This window comes from Pleurodeles waltl, chromosome 2_1 (genome assembly GCF_031143425.1).
Source record: "Pleurodeles waltl isolate 20211129_DDA chromosome 2_1, aPleWal1.hap1.20221129, whole genome shotgun sequence".
In the NCBI taxonomy this organism is placed as follows: Eukaryota; Metazoa; Chordata; class Amphibia; order Caudata; family Salamandridae; genus Pleurodeles; species Pleurodeles waltl.
In genome coordinates this window covers 779,057,797-779,082,638 of record NC_090438.1, presented here as the reverse complement: position 1 = coordinate 779,082,638, position 24,842 = coordinate 779,057,797, and the positions used below count along the sequence as shown (strand labels likewise).

At 45.2% G+C, this 24,842-nt stretch overlaps 1 protein-coding gene across 3 annotated transcripts in view; it reads right to left on the bottom strand.

Moving 5' to 3' along the window:
- Window positions 1–24,842, bottom strand: part of KIF13A (kinesin family member 13A) — a 733,240-nt gene that overhangs the window by 56,513 nt on the left and 651,885 nt on the right. For all 3 annotated transcript variants that reach the window (XM_069218350.1, XM_069218331.1, XM_069218342.1), the window contains one exon: window positions 10,010–10,152. In XM_069218350.1, the coding sequence (XP_069074451.1) occupies window positions 10,010–10,152 (143 nt within the window). The remainder of the gene's footprint in view (window positions 1–10,009; window positions 10,153–24,842) is intronic.

The following is a 24,842-nucleotide window of genomic DNA, read 5'->3' as shown; positions in this document are numbered from 1 at the left end:
CACTAATACAAAAATACAAACAGTGGTTACTTATCTTCAACAATGATTTGGAAGTGTACTGTATGTTCACTGGAGCTTCCAAAATAACATAAGATCCTCAGTCTCAATGCCCGACATCGGAAGATTTTCGCCAATGGAATCTAGCAGTATGAAACCTGTATAAGCAACCCTCCTGTAACATGGGATGTCACCCTGAAGTGATGTCACCAGCGGATATGTTTGGGGCTGCCACCACTTTTCTGTTCATTCCTCAGACACTTCCTGCCATCGAAGGACTAAGAATATTTAAAGGGCACTGTCAAGACATGGTGAAGAATTTGAAGAGGGGAAAAACATCCACTAGAATTATCATTATCATCTAAAAGTGATTTTGTTCTCTCATGGGTGTCTTTCATCAACAGTAAACTAGTCCCCAAGCAATATGTAGAATTAATTTGAAGGTGGCTCCTTGGAAGCAATGGAAAGAACATGTATGTGTTCTGCTGGAGGGCTTGTCAGATCGTGGAAGAAACAGATTTTTTACACTGGCATCAAAATCAAGGAAAACTTCTTGCCAGAAGTGTGCTGCGAAATCCCGCATTCTTGCCCGACAGTCTCTTTGATCTGAACATTAGTATGAAACTCGCTAATGGACACTCTACGCCTTCTGTTATGCTAGCTCTACTTTCATTGGTGGATATCTTTTCTTCTAAAACATAACAAATCCAATATAAACCCAATCTAGCTTGATATGGTTTGCCTTTTGCAGTGTCAATTCCTTACAAGAGACATCAACCGCAAATAGTTGCCACCCACTTTATGCTTACCATTTCTAGAAATGTAATAAGTCAAAACTCTTCTGGGATGCAGCCGATAAAGTCTCAAGCCTGCTATCGATAAATGAGGTGGAGATAATGTGGTAGCTGTACTATCAGATTAAAAAAGAACTTGAGGAAAAAGCACAGTCCTAGGGACTTAGAATAAATACCAAAATCAAATCAGCCACCTAAAGCAAATGGTGAGAAGCGAATAAAGAGGTAATACATCGGGTGGCATAAAACATCTGTACAAGAGAGGGTTGATGGACAACTACTATGTCATCCAGCATCTCATGTGAGAGAACCTTGACACTATTCTTTCACAGCCAAAAGCCACACATTCCTCGTATTAGATCCACTCACAAGTTGCCTCTGGCCTGCTTAAGTCACATACTCTGCAAGTACTCATATTTTAGGACATCCAGTATACCTGCTCAAAAGCCACAATTTGCGAGGCACTTGGAAAAACGAGAGTAAAGATAGTTTTAGTTGATCTGGCACGGATTTGAAGGAACAATGCCACCAATTCTTGTGTCTTTTCCTGTACTTTTGTGGCACGAAAATGTCTCTTCAGAATGCTCCAGTTCCTTGGTAATTTGCCTTGTGATGGAGAAAAAGATAGGGAACAAGCCTTGGCCACAAAGACCTTGATCCCTTCTTTCTCAGATAGTCTTAGTCAATATAGTAGTATTTGTCAAATTAGCTGCAGCCCAGACTAAGGCGCCAGATGTATTTGTAGTGTGGATGGACATCAGATTTCCGAAAGGACAGGTAAAGCTTGAAACCAGAAACCTTTGGTGGTTATACGAAGTTAAATGAAGAAGTGTCCAATATGCTGAGAGGAATTTTCAAGGTTCACTGCTTGTAAAACAAAAGATACAACTACTTAAAAGCATCCGTAAAGTGTAAATCAAAATTACTTTTAGGATGAAAAGTGAGTCTTGCACGATTCCACGTTGGGGTGTCCGCACGAGGATCAGAGTTGAGGATATAACTGCTATAATGACCCCCAAGTGCCACTGGAGAACTATTAATTGCTAAGTGAAAATGTTTTGGGAACCAGTCTGGGGCCATTCAAAGAAAAAGAATATGGGAGAAGTAGCATTTATCAGGACTGCTTATGTAGAAATGTTTGTGGAAAAGACTCAAAGCTGTAACTTCATGATATCCTTGCATAATGGAAGAGATCTCTTTTTTGTGATCTAATGCGCTGCTCTTTTGACGTCTTTCAGGACTGCAAAAGTAAATGAAGAAAAGATTGGTGAAAAACTCTCAATTGCAATATAATTCCATGCTAATGGTAGTGATTTATCAACCACGAATTGGGAAATCAATCAAATGAACCCCCATTATGTAAGAGAAGTATTGTTCACTATCAGTACCGGGCGAAAAGCCGCCATGCAAGCTTTCCTCTTCAGTTGTTCACTGCTCTGGTAAATGTGCTGAGACACTGAAAGAGGCATCCAGCACTCTACCTGCGTAAAGTGATCTTTGCCTCTTTCTGGCCTACCAAAAACAGTACGTCCTTAATTCTGTGTAAGACTAGAAACATATAGGATGCATAAATCCCAGAAAACACAAAAGCACAGACTGCTTCAAAGTTCATCACAGTGGAAAAGGAGATTGTCTTTTGTACAATCTTCACTTGATTTCTCAAAAATAAATAAGTGGTCCTGCCTGTGTTGATCTTGATGCTTTTCATATTTGAGAGAGATGGCTGTTTAAAGTTTGACTAATCAACAAGGATGGTGAACTCTAGATTGTGGAAAAGCTTGTTAGTATTTTGAATATGCAACAGTATCTGCTGTTCTCAATTGCATTTAATATGCTACTCGTTCAGACAGCAGCTAATCTGCTCAATGTTTTGCATAGATGAACTGCAACTACAGAGTTGTAAACCTAGTGAAATTGTAGTGAACAACCAACCAGAAGGGCATGTAAACCTGAAATGTGCCACATTTGGAGAAAGGACCGGGGGAATATAAAATTGATAAAAGTTAAACTTTAAATCCAGTACTTTCCAAGGTGAAAAATACAGTGGTACAGTGGAAAAAAATCTAAAAGAAAGTTTTGGATTAGCCTTTCACGGGCTAGTGTAATTTCTTAGCACCTTTAGAAGTTACACGTTCCTTAAATGTTGACAGCGTGTTGCAAACAGAATTCTAAATTCCTTTAATCAGCAATGTTTGTGTTTCTCAGAGCAACACTATCAGATCACAAGTTTGTGATTTACAAAAGGGAGGTACATGAAATGGGGACCATGTCCTTTCTCTCTTGTTTCTAAAAACTACTGTCAGTCCAAGAGCAGTTGGGGGGTCGTCGAAAGGAGCCCCAGGAGAGGTTTACCAGGGAACTAAGAACACTTGGTAGTGACAGCAACCAAACTACACTTCTATTGGCACTGTCAGCCTAAAAGACTTCGTATGTGTCTGCTGTTGCTCTGTGGAGCCAATGGAAGTGGTTAGATGTGTAAGTGAACTTGCACCTGGACTGATGAACCGTAAAGAATTAAAATATAGGAGCAGATAAACTTAGGGCCTACACTATCTTAATTACACAACTTCCTAAAGTGATTCCTGTGCTTTGCAGAGTACACTGCAATAGCTACCCATGGACATAGTGCAAAGATGCTGATTCCTTCATGGGGGAATTTTGTTTAAAGCCACTTAAAACATGAAAACATTTCTCTGGCCTAATATCAGATCAGAGAAACTGAAAACTTGCATTTAAGAAATCACAAGTGCTAGAAAGGGCAAAGAGCCTGACAGCTGGACAAAGAGTGTCAGCGAACTACACAGGCTCGTGGCACTGCCTGCACTGATGGACAAATCATCTTTTATACTAGTGTTGCAGATTTAACGGCACAAGCAGAGGACACTCAATGGAATATTCTGTGCACTGAAGCAGCCAAAGCATAGTAACTTACCGAATGACTGAGCACTTCGCCTGACTATTTCCCTTAATTTCAAAAAGTGCTGGGCTACAACAAGGCAGCCATGCCTAGTAAAGACATCCAGAGGTTGAGCTTGGAGATTGATGTTTTTGTAAACAGTTCTGCCTCATGATACCGGAATCAACTACTTGAAACCAACCACAAAAGGTAGAAAAGGGCACAAATGGAAGACTCTCATTTTGGAAAAACTTTGGCACCGCTAAGTCAGGAAAGATAAACACCTCCTCTATACTCCACAGTGCAATACAATTCAGTACTAAAATGTCTTACATCTTGATAGCTCTTCAAAAGAGAAATAAGCAAGATGATAACTCACAATGAGTGTTCTGAGATTCACTTTTATTCAGGGAATGTTCCAAGGAGTTAACAATGCAACTGGCATCTTGCCCTAAAATAGCTATACATAAGATTCTCAGACAGAATGTGTGTTGCACCATACTCATTGCAAGATTGCCAGTCACCCAAATGAGTCATTAGAACAAGATGGATTTGAAATTAGGTCCTTAAGTCATTAGGTGACTTAAGTCAAACGTAGTGTGAGCCTTCCGAGAACTGCTTATGCCACTGCCATTGCATCCAGTGCTGAAGATGGATTTTCAGCTGGTGCAGCAAGTGGATGAGTCCTGTTGTTTCAAGCAGTGTATCTTTCACAAAAATCTCTCAGCCCTGTTTTTAATATCCATAATCATTTTGCGTGGACGTCTCAGAGAGGCACAATTTTATCAGATTGATAAAATGGTACCATCATTGCGGAATTTAGATTCCAACCTGGCTAGCAAAAGTGATGGAAGACTGGATTATGGAAACTATCAACCAATGTTCTAAACAGTTTTATAGTCTTTTTTTCTAAATGTAGGTATGCATCAGTTTAAAAGCGCATCAGATTCGTCATCACAGCTTTATAGTGATGATCGCCAGTGAATCCTTCTGAAGTATCTGCAAGAACAGCATTGTGCAGCACTTTACATCCTTTTACTTTCTGTTTATCGTTTGCTACAGTAGAAAGACCACTTCTTATAGATCCTGGAGGCAGTTCCCCAGCAACGACTGACTGAGATGTCAGTCTAAAGAACAGGAAGGCCTGGGTCCTACTGAATCGAAGATAGTTTGCCTAAAATCCAAAGGAGAAAAGGGATGTATGGAAGGGGCATCGAGCCACCCAGAAGAGTCCAGGAAAACATCTCTCGTACATGAGTCAATTCCCTTCGACTTCATCACCCAGTCCTTTCGGCCACAAATGTTTTTTTTCTGTAAGAGGTACAACAGTTTTCCAATTATTAGGAATAGAAATGTATTACATTCATGCATCAGACGTTAAGGAAATAACAGCGTGTGTATCACATGCAATGTTTTAAGTGTTAATCAATTACATAATACAGCTGCACCTCCCAAAGTGTCAACATTATTGTTAATGTTATCAGCAGGCTATTGTGTATATTGTATATTAACGAGAGCCCTTGAAAAGGTAGATTGAAACCACAGAGTTCCCTAACTCACAATACCTGCAGAACTGAAAAAAAACCTATTTATGGTGCAAAACTGGAAGTGCCAAAGTGGGCAGTGTCATCATATCCAAGCACCATCGGGCAGGTCTCCCACTGACACCATGAGTTTCTTGAATCCCCTTCAATCAGCTGGGGATTTTCCAAATATGAAGATTCCATTAAGAAAAGCTAGATTCACTGCACTATGCAAATTCTGTATTATCACAAGCAGACATCCTGTTGGAAACGCAGTCCGAAATCTGTAGCCAGCGGGCTACATTCAAAATAGAATGGATCCAGATAATCCTCGACAAAGGGAATACATACTCCTCATCCTCCTAGGCCTATCAGCAGCCTTCTACACCATCTCCCACCCCATTCTAATCCAACAGCTCCACAAATCAGGCATCCAAGGACTCGCCCTCAAATAGATCTGCTCCTTCCTCACCAAGCTGTCAAGATACCTACATGTTTCTGATGCACAAGATCAAATTTGCATAGTCCAGCACGGCTCCTCGCTCAGCCCTACACTCTTCAACATCTACATGATCCCACTGGCCAACGTCATATAAACTCATAACATTAACATCCTTATTTATGCCGATGATGCACAACTGATACTGTCCCTCTAGGACAAAACACACACCACCAAGTTAACCACATGCATGGCTTAAGTAGGCACCTAGATAAAATCCAATTGCCTCAAAGTAAACTTGGACGGGACTGAAGTGGTAGTCTTTGGGAAGAACACCTAACGAGGGGACTTCACCTGGTTGCCCTCAGACCTTGGACCCACCCCCAGAGTCCTCCTTGCAAGGGACAAACCTCAGAAAAATCATAGACACAAAGTGGACACGATCGCCCAAGTGGTATAGGCCTGCTTCAACATGCGAAGAATGCAGACGAAAATATTCAAGTGAATACCAGACAACACTAGGTAAACAATTACCCAAAGCCTTTATTACCAGCATATTAGACTACTGAAACACCATGTACGCAGGGATTACCAACCTGCTTACAAGAAGACTGCAGATGGTCAAGAACACAGCGGACAGACTAGTCCTCAACCTCCCCCGCCGAGTTTACATCACATCTCACCTCAGGAAACTCCACTGGCTCCCGATGCACAAGCGCTCATACTTTAATCTCACCCACGCATACACAGCTCTCCAAAACACTGGCCCTGCCAACCTGAGCAGCCATATTCACTTCCACCAACCTTCTAGCGACCTTCGCTCTGCCGGTCTGTGACTGGCACAGACCCCACACATACACAAAAGCAGAGGTAGGGGCAGGGGCATGCCTTTTTCTGCCTGGCCCCTATAGCCTTGAATGACCTCCCACAACACACCAGAGCTGCCTTCTCTCTTCTAGACTAGTGCAGGAAGCTGAAGACCTAGCTCTACGAGTAAGCCCCCAGGGCTGGCTGGCCTTATATACCTTCTACTGAGTGCCTCGCTATCCTCACAGGTGACTAGTGTGCTATTAAAACACTGATAGCATAGCGTAGTATAACATAATATTATCCATCCTTTTCTGAAAACTGCAGTCACTGTCAGTCCCGGTTAGTGTCTCTTAATACTGAAAATAAACTAATTTAATGTTATTTATCTGTAAGGTGTTTTTCAGCACTCATCTGTTAGACACTTCTCAAGCATAAGAACAACTTCTGGGCCTGGGAATCATATTTCAGGTTCACTCTAACAATAATACAAGGCAAAAGTATGAATAGTAACAGGAGTAGGATTTTGTTTCCCATGCATAAGCTACAATGACTGACTGGTTCTGAAACGTTCAGTTGTCAGAATAAAGTGGACAAAACCTGATAAAGTAATCATCTGGGGTATTGGCAACAAAACGGAGAGACAATGAAGCTGGAAATATCAAAGCAGAGGGCTTAAGGCCAAAAAACATCTTGCAAGGCTTGCTTCAAAGACAACACTACGAAAACCTTGTCAATATTCACATTGTTAGTGTTCAAGGTTTACAACCTTAACAGAAGCTGTTGTTTGGGAAGCTAAGATCACCCTTGTAATTTTCTGATAGGTTTGTTTCAGAGGGCGATAGGTGAACACAACAAGGAGAATTTTGGGGAGGTCTGACACCATTTAAGCCTAGCTTCCAAGTGATGGGGTGTCGAATTGTGAACTGTCTCCATAAGCAGTGCTGGGGCCACAGAATTGGGTAACACAATGATGCAGTCACAGGTTTTCAATTGTTGAGACGAGGAGGCAACTGGAAAGATTGAGAAACCACAATCTAAAGAAGTAAAAATCTGAGCCTTCAAATATTCGAAATAGTCTAAGGCTAGGGAAGGGTGCTCTGGCATATGAAGAAATCTTGGGAAGGTCTCTGTTACAGAATCTACTGACCTAAGGCCAGAGGATCCTGGAGAGAGGTATGCTTCCTCAGAACTCTTGCACAGGAGCAAGGCATAGAGATTTGAAGCAGGCCACAAACATGTCCTTAGCTTGACTCTAAGATACAGACTCAGACGTTTGTGTACAGGCTCCTTGCTCTGAGGTTTCACTCCTTTCTAGAAGGCACATGAGAAGAGCCACTGAGAAAGGAGAGCCATTAAGGTGTTCCTATAGGGAATTTCCCAGTGGCTCACCGCTGCCATCTACCCCCAAGGCCCTCAACACTCCTCCCGAGCTAGCCAACATGCCTAACAGGTGAAGTAGAACACTCCTAAAGATGGGAGTATCTACCCCAATATCCTCTGGGAGGCAACTGTTGACTGCGCACACTGAACACTTACTTCTAACTGGATGTGGACAAATGACGTAGGAGGCATCTATGTATCTCTTCAGTATGGCACCTTAACACAGGAAGGAAAACTGGAGGATGAGGGATGCAAATCCACTTGACCCTTCCTTTCTTGTCTCACCCACAGCTGCAAGGGCATGAGGGACTGGTGAATGATTTAAGTGAGGAGCACAGAAGCCTGGCAATTTACAGGCTATATGTCAGGCAAACTGATCATATGGACATCTGGAACCACAAAGCATACCAGGAAGCTGCTTCTATGCAGAGAAGTTGAAGAAAACAAAGCAAATTCAGTAAGGCAAGAAGTCAAAAAAATCATCCATTAGCGACCTGCAACAAGTGCTTATCTTTCAATAGAAGACAAGAGTAAAATCTAAACCCTGCCATTCACTTGGCCTTTGATACTAGGATCTCAAAGAATATAAGGGTATCATGGTTTTTATATGAGCAACTGGAGATTTGACTTGTTATCCAAAGGAAATTGAATGGGAGACTAAAGGACATTTTTGAAACAACTTTTTTTTTATTTTGAATTTCTACAAAATGTGCAGTCATCAATTTCAACACATACTCTAATGAACAGGCTCATGCTAAATATATTTTCTTCTGTGGTACCTTGTGAAATTGTTCTAGTGCAAACTGTACACAGTTGGCAACTGTTCTCAAGCTTGTTGTTAGCTTTATTAAAAGAAACATCAGAGTAAGGTGATGACAGAACCCAGTTATCCCCACCACCCCTTTCTACCATTTCATCAGAAGACACCCTATACAGGTAACATCCCTTCCAATCTGCATCTAACATCCCTTTCCAGATTATCTCAAGAGTTGTGCTCATTGCAGCAGGCATGACACAAACATCCGACTAGACACCATGACCAAAGGGGAAGCAAGAGGCCCATCATAGGACAACACCCTGTATAACGGGCACGGTGTCTGTCACTCCGCTTCCACCCCTTCTTGCTCCCTGTGTCCCACAAGAGCAGCAGTATGTGTAGAGAGAGGCAAAGGTCAACTATGTGGGATCAGGTACCGAGTCTGCCTCTAGGCAGCCTTCAAAGACTTGACTTGTCCCTCCTTGTTCCAGGAGTATCTCTCACACATACACAAAGCATTTGCCCACACACCAAAATGTTACAGTGCACTAACATACTGCAGAGCTGACAGCCATGCTTTCACATCTCAACAACCAACATTGTGACAGCAGCCATTCCTGATACACGGATTGAAAGTACGGCGGTCTGTGCCCATCTTAATCTTGTTTTAGAATATTTTGTAGAATTTAATATCTGGGAAAAAACATCTTAGGATTCATATTTAAAGGAGAGAAGGGTTTTCGACATAGGAGACATTCTACAAAGGGGATGATTTATATATTCAAACCTAACTGTGGCCACCATCTCGTGTTTGCTGAGTCGGCCTCTGCCTTTTTTCCCATGTCCTCTTGCAGTTTACAGATTTTCCTGCACCACTACCCTGGAAAAGTGCTCTTTTCCTACAGGATGTTAAGCGGAGAAGCTATTAATCTTTTAGGGTGGCCCCCAATTAGAGGCACCGTTGCTGCTCTCACACAAGAGAAGCGAACCAACCAGAGTGCTCATATCTGTGTGAATCTCCATCATTTACAGAAAGAACAAGCCAGCCACCTGAAAAAAACGATCTACTTAAGACAAAAACAATACACGCAACTGACAAACAGAAGTAGCCTCAAACATATCAGTAACATCACCTAAAAAAGACAATTCTATTATCATTGATAAAAGGAAAAAGTGACTTGCGTGCTAGCCTTGGGATTTTTACTGCATGTGACATTAAAACCTCTACACATACGGAAAAAGTACGATAGTAAACTGTTAATCTGCTCAGAACACATTTTGGGTCTGTTAGTGTCACAACTGGACTGAGCAATTTCTGAAACTGACAGGATAGGGCCATCAAAGTGGCCCTGTGCTTAAAACAGAACCGCTTGTGCAGTTCTGTTGACATTTGAAAAAAACACAAGGTCTTACCTCTTGACTTAGCAGAGGTTGAGTTTCAATAGGGATCTTCTTCTTGTGCTCTTCTTTCACAGGCAATAAAGGCTTGAAAAACTTTGGTTGCTGGGGAGAGAAGGCTTTGAATGGACTTGCATGAGGGCTCTCTGGGACACAACCTGAAACCCAAGCACATCACAGCTATAAGCCCACATGAAATCTAAGCAGCCCACAACGCACCTCCCGGCTTTGCTCCACCAGGTGATAAAGAACAGTTCAGGAATTCAATTGATTGTTGGAAAAACAAGGATCTATTTTTAACAACAGACACATAAAGTAACTTTTGCACAATATTAATGCTTAAACTGGCCTTGGCTATACATTAATCACTAAACACATTAAAAAGGCCACTCCTGCTTTTGCTACACCCTACCCCAATATTTTCACTGCAGTGAGTCGTGGATAAACCCCTATTATGCCGTCCCTTCACACTGTTGAGATACCTTCTGATTCAAATTTACTTTTCCGATCCAGAGGTGCTCACAGCACCAAGAGTGAATCAGTACTGGAAGATCCAGCCACTGTGTCAAGGATGGAAAAAGTCAACTTCATCAAGTCAATCATTCTTTGATCAATAATATATCACCTCAGGGACTGCAGCCAGGCACAAAGACACGTAACCTGTCAATGTCTAAAATTGGGCCTTATAAAACTGTATTAAAAGGATCAATCACTCACTTTCCCTGTATGCACAGAAGCAGGGCAACTGCGTGCCCGCCAAACGCACACAGGGCATATGCCAAACTCACGCAGGTGCCTGGGGCACGGTTATGCATTCACAGCTTCATCGGGGACTATTTCATAGCATGATAATCCCAGACTCTCCATATGACAGACTACATCCGGAGAGCCCGCGTAGTCATGTAGGTGTAACTACGAAGTGAATCTTTGAAAAGTAAGCGCAGGGGGGTTCCTTAAAGAATTGCCCAACATGGGGATCTAACTTTTGGCATACAAATGAATCTCTCTAATCAGAGTACTTCTTGCATTAAAGTTTGACAACAAGGCTTCCTCTAATGAGCTCATCAATAGGGCTCTCCTCTAATTAAGCTTAGGGTAAGACAAGACGAGGGCAGTGTCAACCTCAACTTCTTTTTTCACAGATATATCATTGGATAAGATGTGCTGGTCTGGAACATGGAAGACTATGCATTCCTTCACACAGCCCTACGGCTTGGAGTCAGCACACTGCGCCGATTCGCCAGTAGGACAAGCAGTGCTACACCAGTTATTTCAGAAAGGTGAGCCTATTCTTAAGGTAAGCTGTGATCATGCTCTATTATTTATTTTTTTGCATTTATGTAATTTAATACCATACTTATAAAGTTGTTTATAAATATGTTTAAAAATGTATATAAATGTATGTGAACGCATAATGTATACTATGAATTGAAAATGTCACTTACCCAGTGTACATCTGTTCGTGGCATCAGTCGCTGAGATTCACATGGTATGCATGAGCTGAGCTCGCCATCTGGTGTTGGGTCGGAGTGTTACAAGTTGTTTTTCTTCGAAGAAGTGTTTTCGAGTCACGGGACCGAGTGACTCCACCTTCTGTGCTCATTGCGCATGGGCGTCGACTCCATCTTCGATTGTTTTCCCCGCAGAGGGTGAGGTAGGAGTTGTACTATAGTAATAGTGCCCGCGCAATGAAAAATGTAAGTATGTACCTATTAAAGGATTAAGTAATATATATACAAATGTACAAAATTGAAGGTAACTTCTGAACTGCTACAGGCTTCCGGGGAGGTGGGTGGGTCCATGTGAATCTCAGCGACTGATGCCACGAACAGATGTACACTGGGTAAGTGACATTTTCAGTTCGATGGCATCTGTCGCTGTAGATACACATGGTATGCATAGACTAGTAAGCAGTTAGTTCCCCATAAGCGGTGGTTTAGCCTGTAGGAGTAGAAGTTGTCTGAAATAGAGTTCTTAATACAGCTTGACCTACTGTAGCTTGTTGTGCGGATAGCACATCTATACAGTAGTGTTTGGTGAATGTGTGAGGCGTAGACCAAGTGGCTGCCTTACATATTTCTTGCATTGGGATGTTTCCTAAAAAGGCCATTGAAGCACCTTTTTTCCTTGTTGAATGTGCCCTGGGAGTAATGGGCAGTTGTCTTTTTGCTTTAAGGTAGCAGATTTGGATGCATTTAACTATCCATCTGGCTATACCTTGTTTTGATATTGGGTTACCTGCATGAGGTTTTTGGAATGCAATAAATAGCTGTTTAGTTTTTCTGATGTTCTTCGTTCTGTCAATGTAGTACATTAATGCTCTTTTGACATCTAATGTATGTAGTGCTCTTTCAGCCACAGAATCTGGCTGTGGGAAGAATACTGGTAATTCTACCGTTTGATTTAGATGGAATGGAGAAATAACTTTTGGTAAAAATTTTGGATTAGGTCGTAGGACGACCTTATTTTTATGTATTTGTATAAAAGGCTCTTGTGTTGTGAACGCTTGAATTTCACTTACTCTTCTTAGAGATGTAATGGCGATGAGAAAGGCAACTTTCCAGGTGAGGAATTGTATTCCGCAAGAGTGCATGGGTTCGAAGGGTGGGCCCATGAGTCTTGTTAGAACCACGTTTAGGTTCCATGAAGGAACAGGTGGTGTTCTTGGTGGTATAATTCTTTTAAGCCCTTCTATGAATGCTTTGATAACTGGTATCCTATACAAGGAAGTTGAATATGTAGTTTGCAGGTATGCAGATATTGCTGCAAGGTGTATTTTAATAGAAGAGAAGGCTAGCTTTGCTTTTTGTAAATTGAGCAAGTAATTTACTATATGTTTTGGAGTTGCCTCTAGTGGTTGTATCTGATTATGATGGCAGTACCAAACAAATCTTTTCCACTTACTTGCGTAGCAGTGTCTAGTGGATGGCCTTCTGGCCTGCTTTATGACTTCCATACACTCTTGGCTAAGTTGTAAGTGTCCGAATTCTAGGATTTCAGGAGCCAGATTGCTAGATTCAGCGATGCTGGGTCCGGGTGTCTGATCTGTTGGTTGTGTTGCGTTAACAGATCTGGTTTGTTGGGCAGTTTGATGTGTGGTACTACAGACAGATCTAGCAGTGTTGTGTACCAGGGTTGTCTTGCCCACGTTGGTGCTATTAAAATGAGTTTGAGTTTGTTTTGACTCAATTTGTTTACTAGGTAAGGAAGGAGAGGGAGAGGAGGAAAAGCGTAAGCAAATATTCCTGACCAGTTCATCCATAGGGCATTGCCTTGGGATTGCTTGTGTGGGTATCTGGACGCGAAGTTTTGGCATTTTGCGTTCTCTTTTGTTGCAAATAAGTCTATTTGTGGTGTTCCCCAGAGTGTGAAGTAGGTGTTCAGAATTTGTGGGTGGATTTCCCATTCGTGGACTTGCTGGTGATCTCGAGAGAGATTGTCTGCCAGCTGATTCTGGATCCCCGGAATAAACTGTGCTATTAGACCAATTTGATGGTGGATTGCCCACTTCCATATTTTTTGAGCTAACAAGCTTAACTGCGTTGAATGTGTTCCTCCTTGTTTGTTTAGATAATACATCGTTGTCATGTTGTCTGTTTTGACAAGGATGTATTTGTGGGTTATGATTGGTTGGAAAGCTTTTAGTGCTTGAAAAACTGCTAATAATTCTAGATGATTTATATGCAGTTTTGTTTGATGTATGTTCCATTGTCCTCTTATGTTGTGTTGATTGAGATGTGCTCCCCACCCTGTCATGGAAGCATCTGTTGTTATTACGTACTGTGGCACTGGGTCTTGGAAAGGCCGCCCTATGTTTAAATTTATACTGTTCCACCATAGAAGCGATAGGTAAGTTTGGCGGTCTAGCAACACCAGATCTAGAAGGTGACCCTGTGCTTGAGACCACTGTGAGGCTAGGCACTGTTGTAAGGGCCTCATGTGCAGTCTTGCGTTTGGGACAATGGCTATGCATGAGGACATCATGCCTAGGAGCTGTAGTATTGTTCTTGCTTGTATTGTTTTGTTTGGAGACATGTGTTGAATGACCCTGTTGAAATTGTGGATCCTTTGTGGAGTTGGCGTTGCTACTCCTTTTGTCGTGTCTATTATGGCTCCTAGATATTGCTGTACTTTGCTTGGCAGAATGTTTGATTTTGCAAAGTTGACGGTGAACCCTAAATTGTAGAGGGTTTGTATGACTTGATTTGTGTGGTTTGAGCATTGTGTGAGCGAACTGGTTTTGATTAGCCAGTCGTCTAGATACGGGAACACATGTATTTGCTGCCTTCTGATGTGTGCAGCGACTACTGCTAGGCACTTTGTGAATACTCTTGGAGCGGTTGTTAAACCAAAAGGCAATACTTTGAATTGGTAATGTATTCCTTTGAATACAAACCTTAGATATTTCCTGTGTGATTGATGGATTGGTATATGGAAATATGCGTCCTTGAGGTCTAGGGTTGTCATGTAGTCGTGTTTTCTGAGCAATGGCAACACTTCTTGTAGTGTGACCATGTGAAAGTGGTCTGATTTGATGAATGTGTTTACTACCCTGAGGTCTAGAATTGGTCTCAGTGTTTCGTCCTTTTTTGGTATCAAGAAGTACAGTGAATAAACTCCTGTGTTTATTTGTGTGCTTGGTACTAATTCTATTGCATTTTTTTGCAGTAGTGCTTGAACTTCTATCTCTAGAAGTTGTGAATGGTATTTTGATAAATTTTGTGATTTTGGTGGTATGTCTGGAGGGAATTGCATGAATTCTATGCAATAACCATGTTGGATAATTGCTAGGACCCATGTATCTGTAGTTATCTTGTCCCATGCTTCGTAATATTGATGTATCCTCCCCCCCACTGGTGTTGTGTGGGAGGGGTGAGTGACGTGTGAGTCACTGCTTGTTGGTAGTGGTTTTGGGGCTTTGAAATCTTCCTCTATTCCTAGGAAATTGCCCCCCTCTATACTGGCCCCGAAAACCTCCCCTGTACTGTCCCTGGTAGGTGGGCGGTGCGGACTGTGAGGTGCTAGCTTGTGTGGCCTGACCCCGAAACCCTCCTCTAAAAGGTGTTTTGCGGAAGGTGTTATAAGATCCTCTGCTCTGCGGGGAGTAGAGTGCGCCCATGGCCTTGGCAGTGTCAGTGTCCTTCTTGAGCTTTTCTATAGCTGTGTCGACCTCCGGACCGAACAGAAGTTTCTCGTTTACTGGCATGTTAAGCACTGCCTGCTGAATTTCTGGCTTGAATCCAGACGTTCTGAGCCATGCGTGCCTACGGATGGTAACCGACGTATTAATGGTTCTTGCGGCCGTGTCTGCTGCATCCATGGAGGAGCGTATTTGATTGTTGGAAATGTTTTGACCCTCCTCAACAACCTGTTTTGCTCTTTTTTGCAGATCTTTTGGGAGATGTTCAATGAGATGCTGCATCTCATCCCAGTGGGCTCTGTCGTATCGCGCTAGCAGCGCTTGTGAATTTGCGATGCGCCACTGGTTTGCTGCTTGGACAGCAACCCTCTTCCCGGCTGCATCGAACTTCCTACTTTCTTTATCTGGGGGAGGTGCATCCCCAGAAGTGTGTGAGTTTGCCCGTTTTCTGGCAGCCCCTACCACCACAGAGTCTGGTGGCAGCTGAGAGGTGATGAAGACAGGGTCCGTAGGAGGCGCCTTATACTTTTTGTCCACCCTAGGCGTCACTGCCCTACTTTTAACTGGCTCCTTGAAAATGTCCTTTGCATGGCGTAGCATGCCTGGGAGCATCGGCAGGCTTTGGTAGGAGCTGTGGGTTGAGGAGAGGGTGTTAAATAAAAAATCATCCTCTACTTGTTCCGAGTGTAGTTCCACATTATGGAATAGAGCTGCTCTAGCCACCACTTGTGAGTAGGCTGTGCTGTCTTCCGGTGGTGATGGCCTAGTTGGGTATGTGTCTGGGCTGTTATCAGACACTGGTGCGTCGTACAAGTCCCACGCATCCTGATCTTGGTCGTCGTGGCTCATGGCGGTGTGAGCTGGCGAATGTGACGGGGTGTAAGTTGGCGAAGCCGGAGTTACAGGTGGAGGCGAGGGAGGAGGTGTTACCTTTTGTGTTGTTTCTTGCTGAGGAGTAAACTGAAGCGTTCTCTTTCGTTTGACAGGTGGAAGGGTACTGATCTTCCCAGTCCCCTGCTGAATAAAGATACGCTTTTGCGTGTGATCCACGTCAGTGGATTGCAGTTCTTGTTCAAATCTATGTTTCTTCATTTGAGAAGACATAGAATGCTCTTCGGTATAGGAGCCAGAAACAGGGTCTGATGTTGCTTTTTTCGGCTCCGAAAGCCCTGTCGATTGTTTTTTCGGCTCCGAGGTAACCTTCCTCTTTTTCTGTGCCGAAAATTCTTGGCCTCTATGGTCTTCGGCGCCACTGTCTCGGCGTCGATCGGTGTCGACACCGAACTCTCGGTGTCGATGCTTCTGTTTAGCACTCTCTCGGTCCCGAGGAGGCTGCGTGCCGGTGTCTCGACCGAAGTCGGACGATCTCGACACTGAATGGGCCTTTTTCGGTGCCGATTGTTGGTCACCGAGAATTTGGGTGGAGCCATGGCCGGTTGGCAGTGGCGTCCCCTGGGCCTTCTTTCCTTTTTTAAGGTTTGATCTCGACGTCTTACTCACAGTTCTTGTAGAGTGTAGCTCGTCGGAGTCTGAATCCTGGATGGAAAAGGATTCCTCCTGTTCTTCTTCTGTCTCGAACTGTCGACGCTCTTTTGGCGTGGACGCCATCTGCAGTCTTCTCGCTCGACGGTCGCGCAGAGTTTTTCGGGACCGGAACGCCCGACAGGCCTCGCAGGATTCTTCACTGTGCTCGGGTGACAGGCACAGATTACAGACCGAGTGCAGGTCCGTATAAGGATATTTGTTGTGGCATTCGGGGCAGAATCGAAACGGGGTCCGATCCATCGGCGTTGTCCTCCACGCGGTCGGGCCGACTAGGCCCCGACGGGGTGCCGAAATCTACCCCGAAGGGCACCGAAGCGCTTCGATGTTCAACGCGTCGTCGTATGTGTCTATCTCTAACCGGATCGCAACGATACCGTCGAAAATCTTCCGTCTTCAGCTATCTTTCCGTTCCGAAACTCGGAGCGACATGAACACGTCCGAACCCGATGGCGGAAAGAAAACAATCGAAGATGGAGTCGACGCCCATGCGCAATGAGCACAGAAGGTGGAGTCACTCGGTCCCGTGACTCGAAAACACTTCTTCGAAGAAAAACAACTTGTAACACTCCGACCCAACACCAGATGGCGAGCTCAGCTCATGCATACCATGTGTATCTACAGCGACAGATGCCATCGAACATATAGTTATTATAATCTTCTCAAAGACTACTATGTGACATTTATCTATCTAACCACCATGCGCTAAGGTTGTGTAGGAAGTTGGCTCTGTATGTGCTATTTCAAAGTAAGGAATAGCATGCACAGAGTCCAAGGGTTCCCCTTAGAGGTAAAATAGTGGTAAAAATAGATAATACTAATGCTCTATTTTGTGGTAGTGTGGTCGAGCAGTAGGCTTATCCAAGGAGTAGTGTTAAGCATTTGTTGTACATACACATAGACAATAAATGAGGTACACACACTCAGAGACAAATCCAGCCAATAGGTTTTTATATAGAAAAATATCTTTTCTTAGTTTATTTTAAGAACCACAGGTTCAAATTCTACATGTAATATCTCATTCGAAAGGTATTGCAGGTAAGTACTTTAGGAACTTCAAATCATCAAAATTGCATGTATACTTTTCAAGTTATTCACAAATAGCTGTTTTAAAAGTGGACACAGTGCAATTTTCACAGTTCCTGGGGGAGGTAAGTTTTTGTTAGTTTTACCAGGTAAGTAAGTCACTTACAGGGTTCAGTTCTTGGTCCAAGGTAGCCCACCGTTGGGGGTTCAGAGCAACCCCAAAGTCACCACACCAGCAGCTCAGGGCCGGTCAGGTGCAGAGTTCAAAGTGGTGCCCAAAACACATAGGCTAGAATGGAGAGGAGGGGGTGCCCCGGTTCCGGTCTGCTTGCAGGTAAGTACCCGCGTCTTCGGAGGGCAGACCAGGGGGGTTTTGTAGGACACCGGGGGGGACACAAGTCCACACAGAAATTTCACCCTCAGCGGCGCGGGGGCGGCCGGGTGCAGTGTAGAAACAAGCGTCGGGTTCGCAATGTTAGTCTATGAGAGATCTCGGGATCTCTTCAGCGCTGCAGGCAGGCAAGGGGGGGGTTCCTCGGGGAAACCTCCACTTGGGCAAGGGAGAGGGACTCCTGGGGGTCACTTCTCCAGTGAAAGTCCGGTCCTTCAGGTCCTGGGGGCTGCGGGTGCAGGGTCTCTCCCAGGCGTCGGGACTTTAGGTTCAAAGAGTCGCGGTCAGGGGAAGCCTCGGGATTCCCTCTGCAGGCGGCGCTGTGGGGGCTCAGGGGGGACAGGTTTTGGTACTCACAGTATCAGAGTAGTCCTGGGGTCCCTCCTGAGGTGTTGGATCGCCACCAGCCGAGTCGGGGTCGCCGGGTGCAGTGTTGCAAGTCTCACGCTTCTTGCGGGGAGCTTGCAGGGTTTTTTAAAGTTGCTGGAAACAAAGTTGCAGCCTTTCTTGGAGCAGGTCCGCTGTCCTCGGGAGTTTCTTGTCTTTTCGAAGCAGGGGCAGTCCTCAGAGGATGTCGAGGTCGCTGGTCCCTTCGGAAGGCGTCGCTGGAGCAGGATCTTTGGAAGGCAGGAGACAGGCCGGTGAGTTTCTGGAGCCAAGGCAGTTGTCGTCTTCTGGTCTTCCGCTGCAGGGGTTTTCAGCTGGGCAGTCCTTCTTCTTGTAGTTGCAGGAATCTGATTTTCTAGGGTTCAGGGTAGCCCTTAAATACTAAATTTAAGGGCGTGTTTAGGTCTGGGGGGTTAGTAGCCAATGGCTACTAGCCCTGAGGGTGGGTACACCCTCTTTGTGCCTCCTCCCAAGGGGAGGGGGTCACAATCCTAACCCTATTGGGGGAATCCTCCATCTGCAAGATGGAGGATTTCTAAAAGTTAGAGTCACCTCAGCTCAGGACACCTTAGGGGCTGTCCTGACTGGCCAGTGACTCCTCCTTGTTTTTCTCATTATCTTCTCCGGCCTTGCCGCCAAAAGTGGGGGCCTGGCCGGAGGGGGCGGGCAACTCCACTAGCTGGAGTGTCCTGCTGGGTTGGCACAAAGGAGGTGAGCCTTTGAGGCTCACCGCCAGGTGTGACAATTCCTGCCTGGGGGAGGTGTTAGCATCTCCACCCAGTGCAGGCTTTGTTACTGGCCTCAGAGTGACAAAGGCACTCTCCCCATGGGGCCAGCAACATGTCTCGGTTTGTGGCAGGCTGCTAGAACTAGTCAGCCTACACAGACAGTCGGTTAAGTTTCAGGGGGCACCTCTAAGGTGCCCTCTGTGGTGTATTTTACAATAAAATGTACACTGGCATCAGTGTGCATTTATTGTGCTGAGAAGTTTGATACCAAACTTCCCAGTTTTCAGTGTAGCCATTATGGTGCTGTGGAGTTCGTGTTTGACAAACTCCCAGACCATATACTCTTATGGCTACCCTGCACTTACAATGTCTAAGGTTTTGTTTAGACACTGTAGGGGTACCATGCTCATGCACTGGTACCCTCACCTATGGTATAGTGCACCCTGCCTTAGGGCTGTAAGGCCTGCTAGAGGGGTGGCTTACCTATACTGCATAGGCAGTGAGAGGCTGGCATGGCACCCTGAGGGGAGTGCCATGTCGACTTACTCGTTTTGTCCTCACTAGCACACACAAGCTGGCAAGCAGTGTGTCTGTGCTGAGTGAGAGGTCTCCAGGGTGGCATAAGACATGCTGCAGCCCTTAGAGACCTTCCTTGGCATCAGGGCCCTTGGTACTAGAAGTACCAGTTACAAGGGACTTATCTGGATGCCAGGGTCTGCCAATTGTGGATACAAAAGTACAGGTTAGGGAAAGAACACTGGTGCTGGGGCCTGGTTAGCAGGCCTCAGCACACTTTCAATTGTAAACATAGCATCAGCAAAGGCAAAAAGTCAGGGGGCAACCATGCCAAGGAGGCATTTCCTTACACAACCCCCCCCCCAAACGAAAGAGGATGAGACTAACCTTTCCCAAGAGAGTCTTCATTTTCTAAGTGGAAGAACCTGGAAAGGCCATCCGCATTGGCATGGGCAGTCCCAGGTCTGTGTTCCACTATAAAGTCCATTCCCTGTAGGGAGATGGACCACCTCAACAGTTTAGGGTTTTCACCTTTCATTTGCATCAGCCATTTGAGAGGTCTGTGGTCAGTTTGAACTAGGAAGTGAGTCCCAAAGAGGTATGGTCTCAGCTTCTTCAGGGACCAAACCACAGCAAAGGCCTCCCTCTCAATGGCACTCCAACGCTGCTCCCTGGGGAGTAACCTCCTGCTAATGAAAGCAACAGGCTGGTCAAGGCCATCATCATTTGTCTGGGACAAAACTGCCCCTATCCCATGTTCAGAGGCATCAGTCTGCACAATGAACTGCTTAGAATAATCTGGAGCTTTTAGAACTGGTTCTGAGCACATTGCTTGTTTCAGGGTGTCAAAGGCCTGTTGGCATTCCACAGTCCAGTTCACTTTCTTGGGCATTTTCTTGGAGGTGAGTTCAGTGAGGGCTGTCACAATGGATCCATATCCCTTCACAAACCTCCTGTAATACCCAGTCAAGCCAAGGAATGCCCTGACTTGAGTCTGGGTTTTTGGAGCTACCCAGTCCAGAATAGTCTGGATCTTGGGTTGGAGTGGCTGAACTTGGCCTCCACCTACAAGGTGTCCCAAGTAAACCACAGTTCCCTGCCCTATCTGGCATTTGGATGCCTTGATAGAGAGGCCTGCAGATTGCAGAGCCTTCAAAACCTTCTTCAGGTGGACCAGGTGATCCTGCCAGGTGGAGCTAAAGACAGCAATATCATCAAGATAAGCTGTGCTAAAGGACTCCAAGCCAGCAAGGACTTGATTCACCAACCTTTGGAAGGTGGCAGGGGCATTCTTTAAACCAAAGGGCATAACAGTAAACTGATAATGCCCATCAGGGGTGGAGAATGCTGTTTTCTCTTTTGCTCCAGGTGCCATTTTTATTTGCCAGTACCCTGCTGTCAAGTCAAAGGTACTTAGAAATTTGGCAGCACCTAATTTATCAATGAGCTCATCAGCTCTTGGAATTGGATGGGCATCTGTCTTGGTGACAGAATTGAGCCCTCTGTAGTCCACACAAAACCTCATCTCTTTCTTTCCATCTTTGGTGTGAGGTTTGGGGACTAAGACCACTGGGCTAGCCCAGGGGCTGTCAGAGCGCTCAATTACTCCCAATTCCAGCATCTTGTGGACTTCCACCTTGATGCTTTCTTTAACATGGTCAGATTGTCTAAAGATCTTGTTCTTGACAGGCATGCTGTCTCCTGTGTCCACATCATGGGTACACAGGTGTGTCTGACCAGGGGTTAAGGAGAAGAGTTCAGGAAACTGTTGTAGGACTCTCCTACAATCAGCTTGCTGTTGGCCAGAGAGGGTGTCTGAGTAGATCACTCCATCTACTGTGCCATCTTTTGGGTCTGATGACAGAAGATCAGGGAGAGGTTCACTCTCTGCCTCCTGATCCTCATCTGTTACCATCAACAGATTCACATCAGCCCTGTCATGGAAGAGCTTAAGGCGGTTCACATGGATCACCCTCTTGGGGCTCCTGCTTGTGCCCAGGTCCACCAAGTAGGTGACCTGACTCTTCCTTTCTAGTACTGGGTAAGGGCCACTCCATTTGTCCTGGAGTGCCCTGGGAGCCACAGGCTCCAGAACCCAGACTTTCTGCCCTGGTTGGAACTCAACCAGTGCAGCCTTTTGGTCATACCAAAACTTCTGGAGCTGTTGGCTGGCCTCAAGGTTTTTGGTTGCCTTTTCCATGTACTCTGCCATTCTAGAGCGAAGGCCAAGTACATAGTCCACTATGTCCTGTTTAGGCTCATGGAGAGGTCTCTCCCAGCCTTCTTTAACAAGGGCAAGTGGTCCCCTTACAGGATGACCAAACAGAAGTTCAAAGGGTGAGAACCCTACTCCCTTCTGTGGTACCTCCCTGTAAGCGAAAAGTAGACATGGCAGGAGGACATCCCATCTCCTTTTGAGTTTTTCTGGGAGCCCCATGATCATGCCCTTTAATGTCTTGTTGAATCTCTCAACTAAGCCATTAGTTTGTGGATGGTAAGGTGTAGTGAATTTATAAGTCACTCCACACTCATTCCACATGTGCTTTAGATATGCTGACATGAAGTTGGTACCTCTGTCAGACACCACCTCCTTAGGGAAACCCACTCTGGTAAAGATACCAATGAGGGCCTTGGCTACTGCAGGGGCAGTAGTCGACCTAAGGGGAATAGCTTCAGGATACCTGGTAGCATGATCCACTACTACCAGGATATACATATTTCCTGAGGCTGTGGGAGGTTCTAGTGGACCAACTATGTCCACACCCACTCTTTCAAAGGGCACCCCCACCACTGGAAGTGGAATGAGGGGGGCCTTTGGATGCCCACCTGTCTTACCACTGGCTTGACAGGTGGGGCAGGAGAGGCAAAACTCCTTAACCATGTTGGACATATTGGGCCAGTAGAAGTGGTTGACTAACCTCTCCCACGTCTTGGTTTGTCCCAAATGTCCAGCAAGGGGAATGTCATGGGCCAATGTTAGGATGAACTTCCTGAACAGCTGAGGCACTACCACTCTCCTAGTGGCACCAGGTTTGGGGTCTCTGGCCTCAGTGTACAGGAGTCCATCTTCCCAATAGGCCCTATGTGTTCCATTTTTCTTGCCTTTGGACTCTTCAGCAGCTTGCTGCCTAAGGCCTTCAAGAGAGGGACAGGTTTCTTGTCCCTTACACAGCTCCTCCCTTGAGGGTCCCCCTGGGCCTAAGAGCTCAACCTGGTAAGGTTCAAGCTCCAAAGGCTCAGTTCCCTCAGAGGGCAGAACTTCTTCCTGAGAAGAGAGGTTCCCTTTCTTTTGCTGTGTTGCAGTTGGTTTCCCAACTGACTTTCCTGTTCTCTTGGTAGGCTGGGCCATTTTTCCAGACTCCAGCTCTACTTTTTCACCCTGTGCCTTGCATTGTGCTCTTGTTTTCACACACACCAGTTCAGGGATACCCAGCATTGCTGCATGGGTTTTTAGTTCTACCTCAGCCCATGCTGAGGACTCCAGGTCATTTCCAAGCAGACAGTCCACTGGGATATTTGAGGAGACCACCACCTGTTTCAGGCCATTGACCCCTCCCCATTCTAAAGTAACCATTGCCATGGGATGTACTTTTCTCTGATTGTCAGCGTTGGTGACTGTGTAAGTTTTTCCAGTCAGGTATTGGCCAGGGGAAACCAGTTTCTCTGTCACCATGGTGACACTGGCACCTGTATCCCTCAGGCCCTCTATTCTAGTCCCATTAATCAAGAGTTGCTGTCTGTATTTTTGCATGTTAGGCGGCCAGACAGCTAGTGTGGCTAAATCCACCCCACCCTCAGAAACTAGAGTAGCTTCAGTGTGGACCCTGATTTGCTCTGGGCACACTGTTGATCCCACTTGGAGACTAGCCATACCAGTGTTACCTGGATGGGAGTTTGGAGTGGAACCTTTCTTGGGACAGGCCTTGTCTCCAGTTTGGTGTCCATGCTGTTTACAGCTATGACACCAGGCCTTTTTGGGATCAAAGTTTTTACCCTTGTACCCATTGTTTTGTGAAGAGGCTCTGGGCCCACCCTCCTGTGCAGGTTTTTGGGGGCCTGTAGAAGACTCTTTACTATTTTTAGTTTTGGTTGTCTCATCACCCTTCCCCTGGGGAGTCTTTGTGACCCCTTTCTTTTGGTCACCCCCTGTTGAAGTCTTGGACACCCTTGTCTTGACCCAATGGTCCGCCTTCTTTCCCAATTCTTGGGGAGAAATTGGTCCTAGGTCTACCAGATGCTGATGCAGTTTATCATTGAAACAATTACTTAACAGGTGTTCTTTCACAAATAAATTGTACAGCCCATCATAATTACTTACACCACTGCCTTGAATCCAACCATCTAGTGTTTTCACTGAGTAGTCTACAAAGTCAACCCAGGTCTGGCTCGAGGATTTTTGAGCCCCCCTGAATCTAATCCTATACTCCTCAGTGGAGAATCCAAAGCCCTCAATCAGGGTACCCTTCATGAGGTCATAAGATTCTGCATCTTGTCCAGAGAGTGTGAGGAGTCTATCCCTACACTTTCCTGTGAACATTTCCCAAAGGAGAGCACCCCAGTGAGATCTGTTCACTTTTCTGGTTACACAAGCCCTCTCAAAAGCTGTGAACCATTTGGTGATGTCATCACCATCTTCATATTTAGTTACAATCCCTTTAGGGATTTTCAACATGTCAGGAGAATCTCTGACCCTATTTATGTTGCTGCCACCATTGATGGGTCCTAGGCCCATCTCTTGTCTTTCCCTCTCTATGGCTAGGATCTGTCTTTCCAAAGCCAATCTTTTGGCCATCCTGGCTAACTGGATGTCCTCTTCACTGGGGCTATCCTCAGTGATTTCAGAGGTGTTGGTCTCTCCTGTGAGGGAACCAGCATCTCTGACTATTATTTTTGGAGTCAGGGTTTGAGGGACCCTGTTCTCCCTAGATAGGATTGGTAGGGGGGAATTTTCCTCCAAGTCACTATCCTCTTCCTCTGAGTTGCCACCCTCAGAGGGGTTGGCCTTTTCAAACTCTGCCAAAAGCTCCTGGAGCTGTATTTTGGTAGGTTTGGGGCCCATTGTTATTTTCTTTATTTTACAGAGTGACCTTAGCTCCCTCATCTTAAGATGGAGGTAAG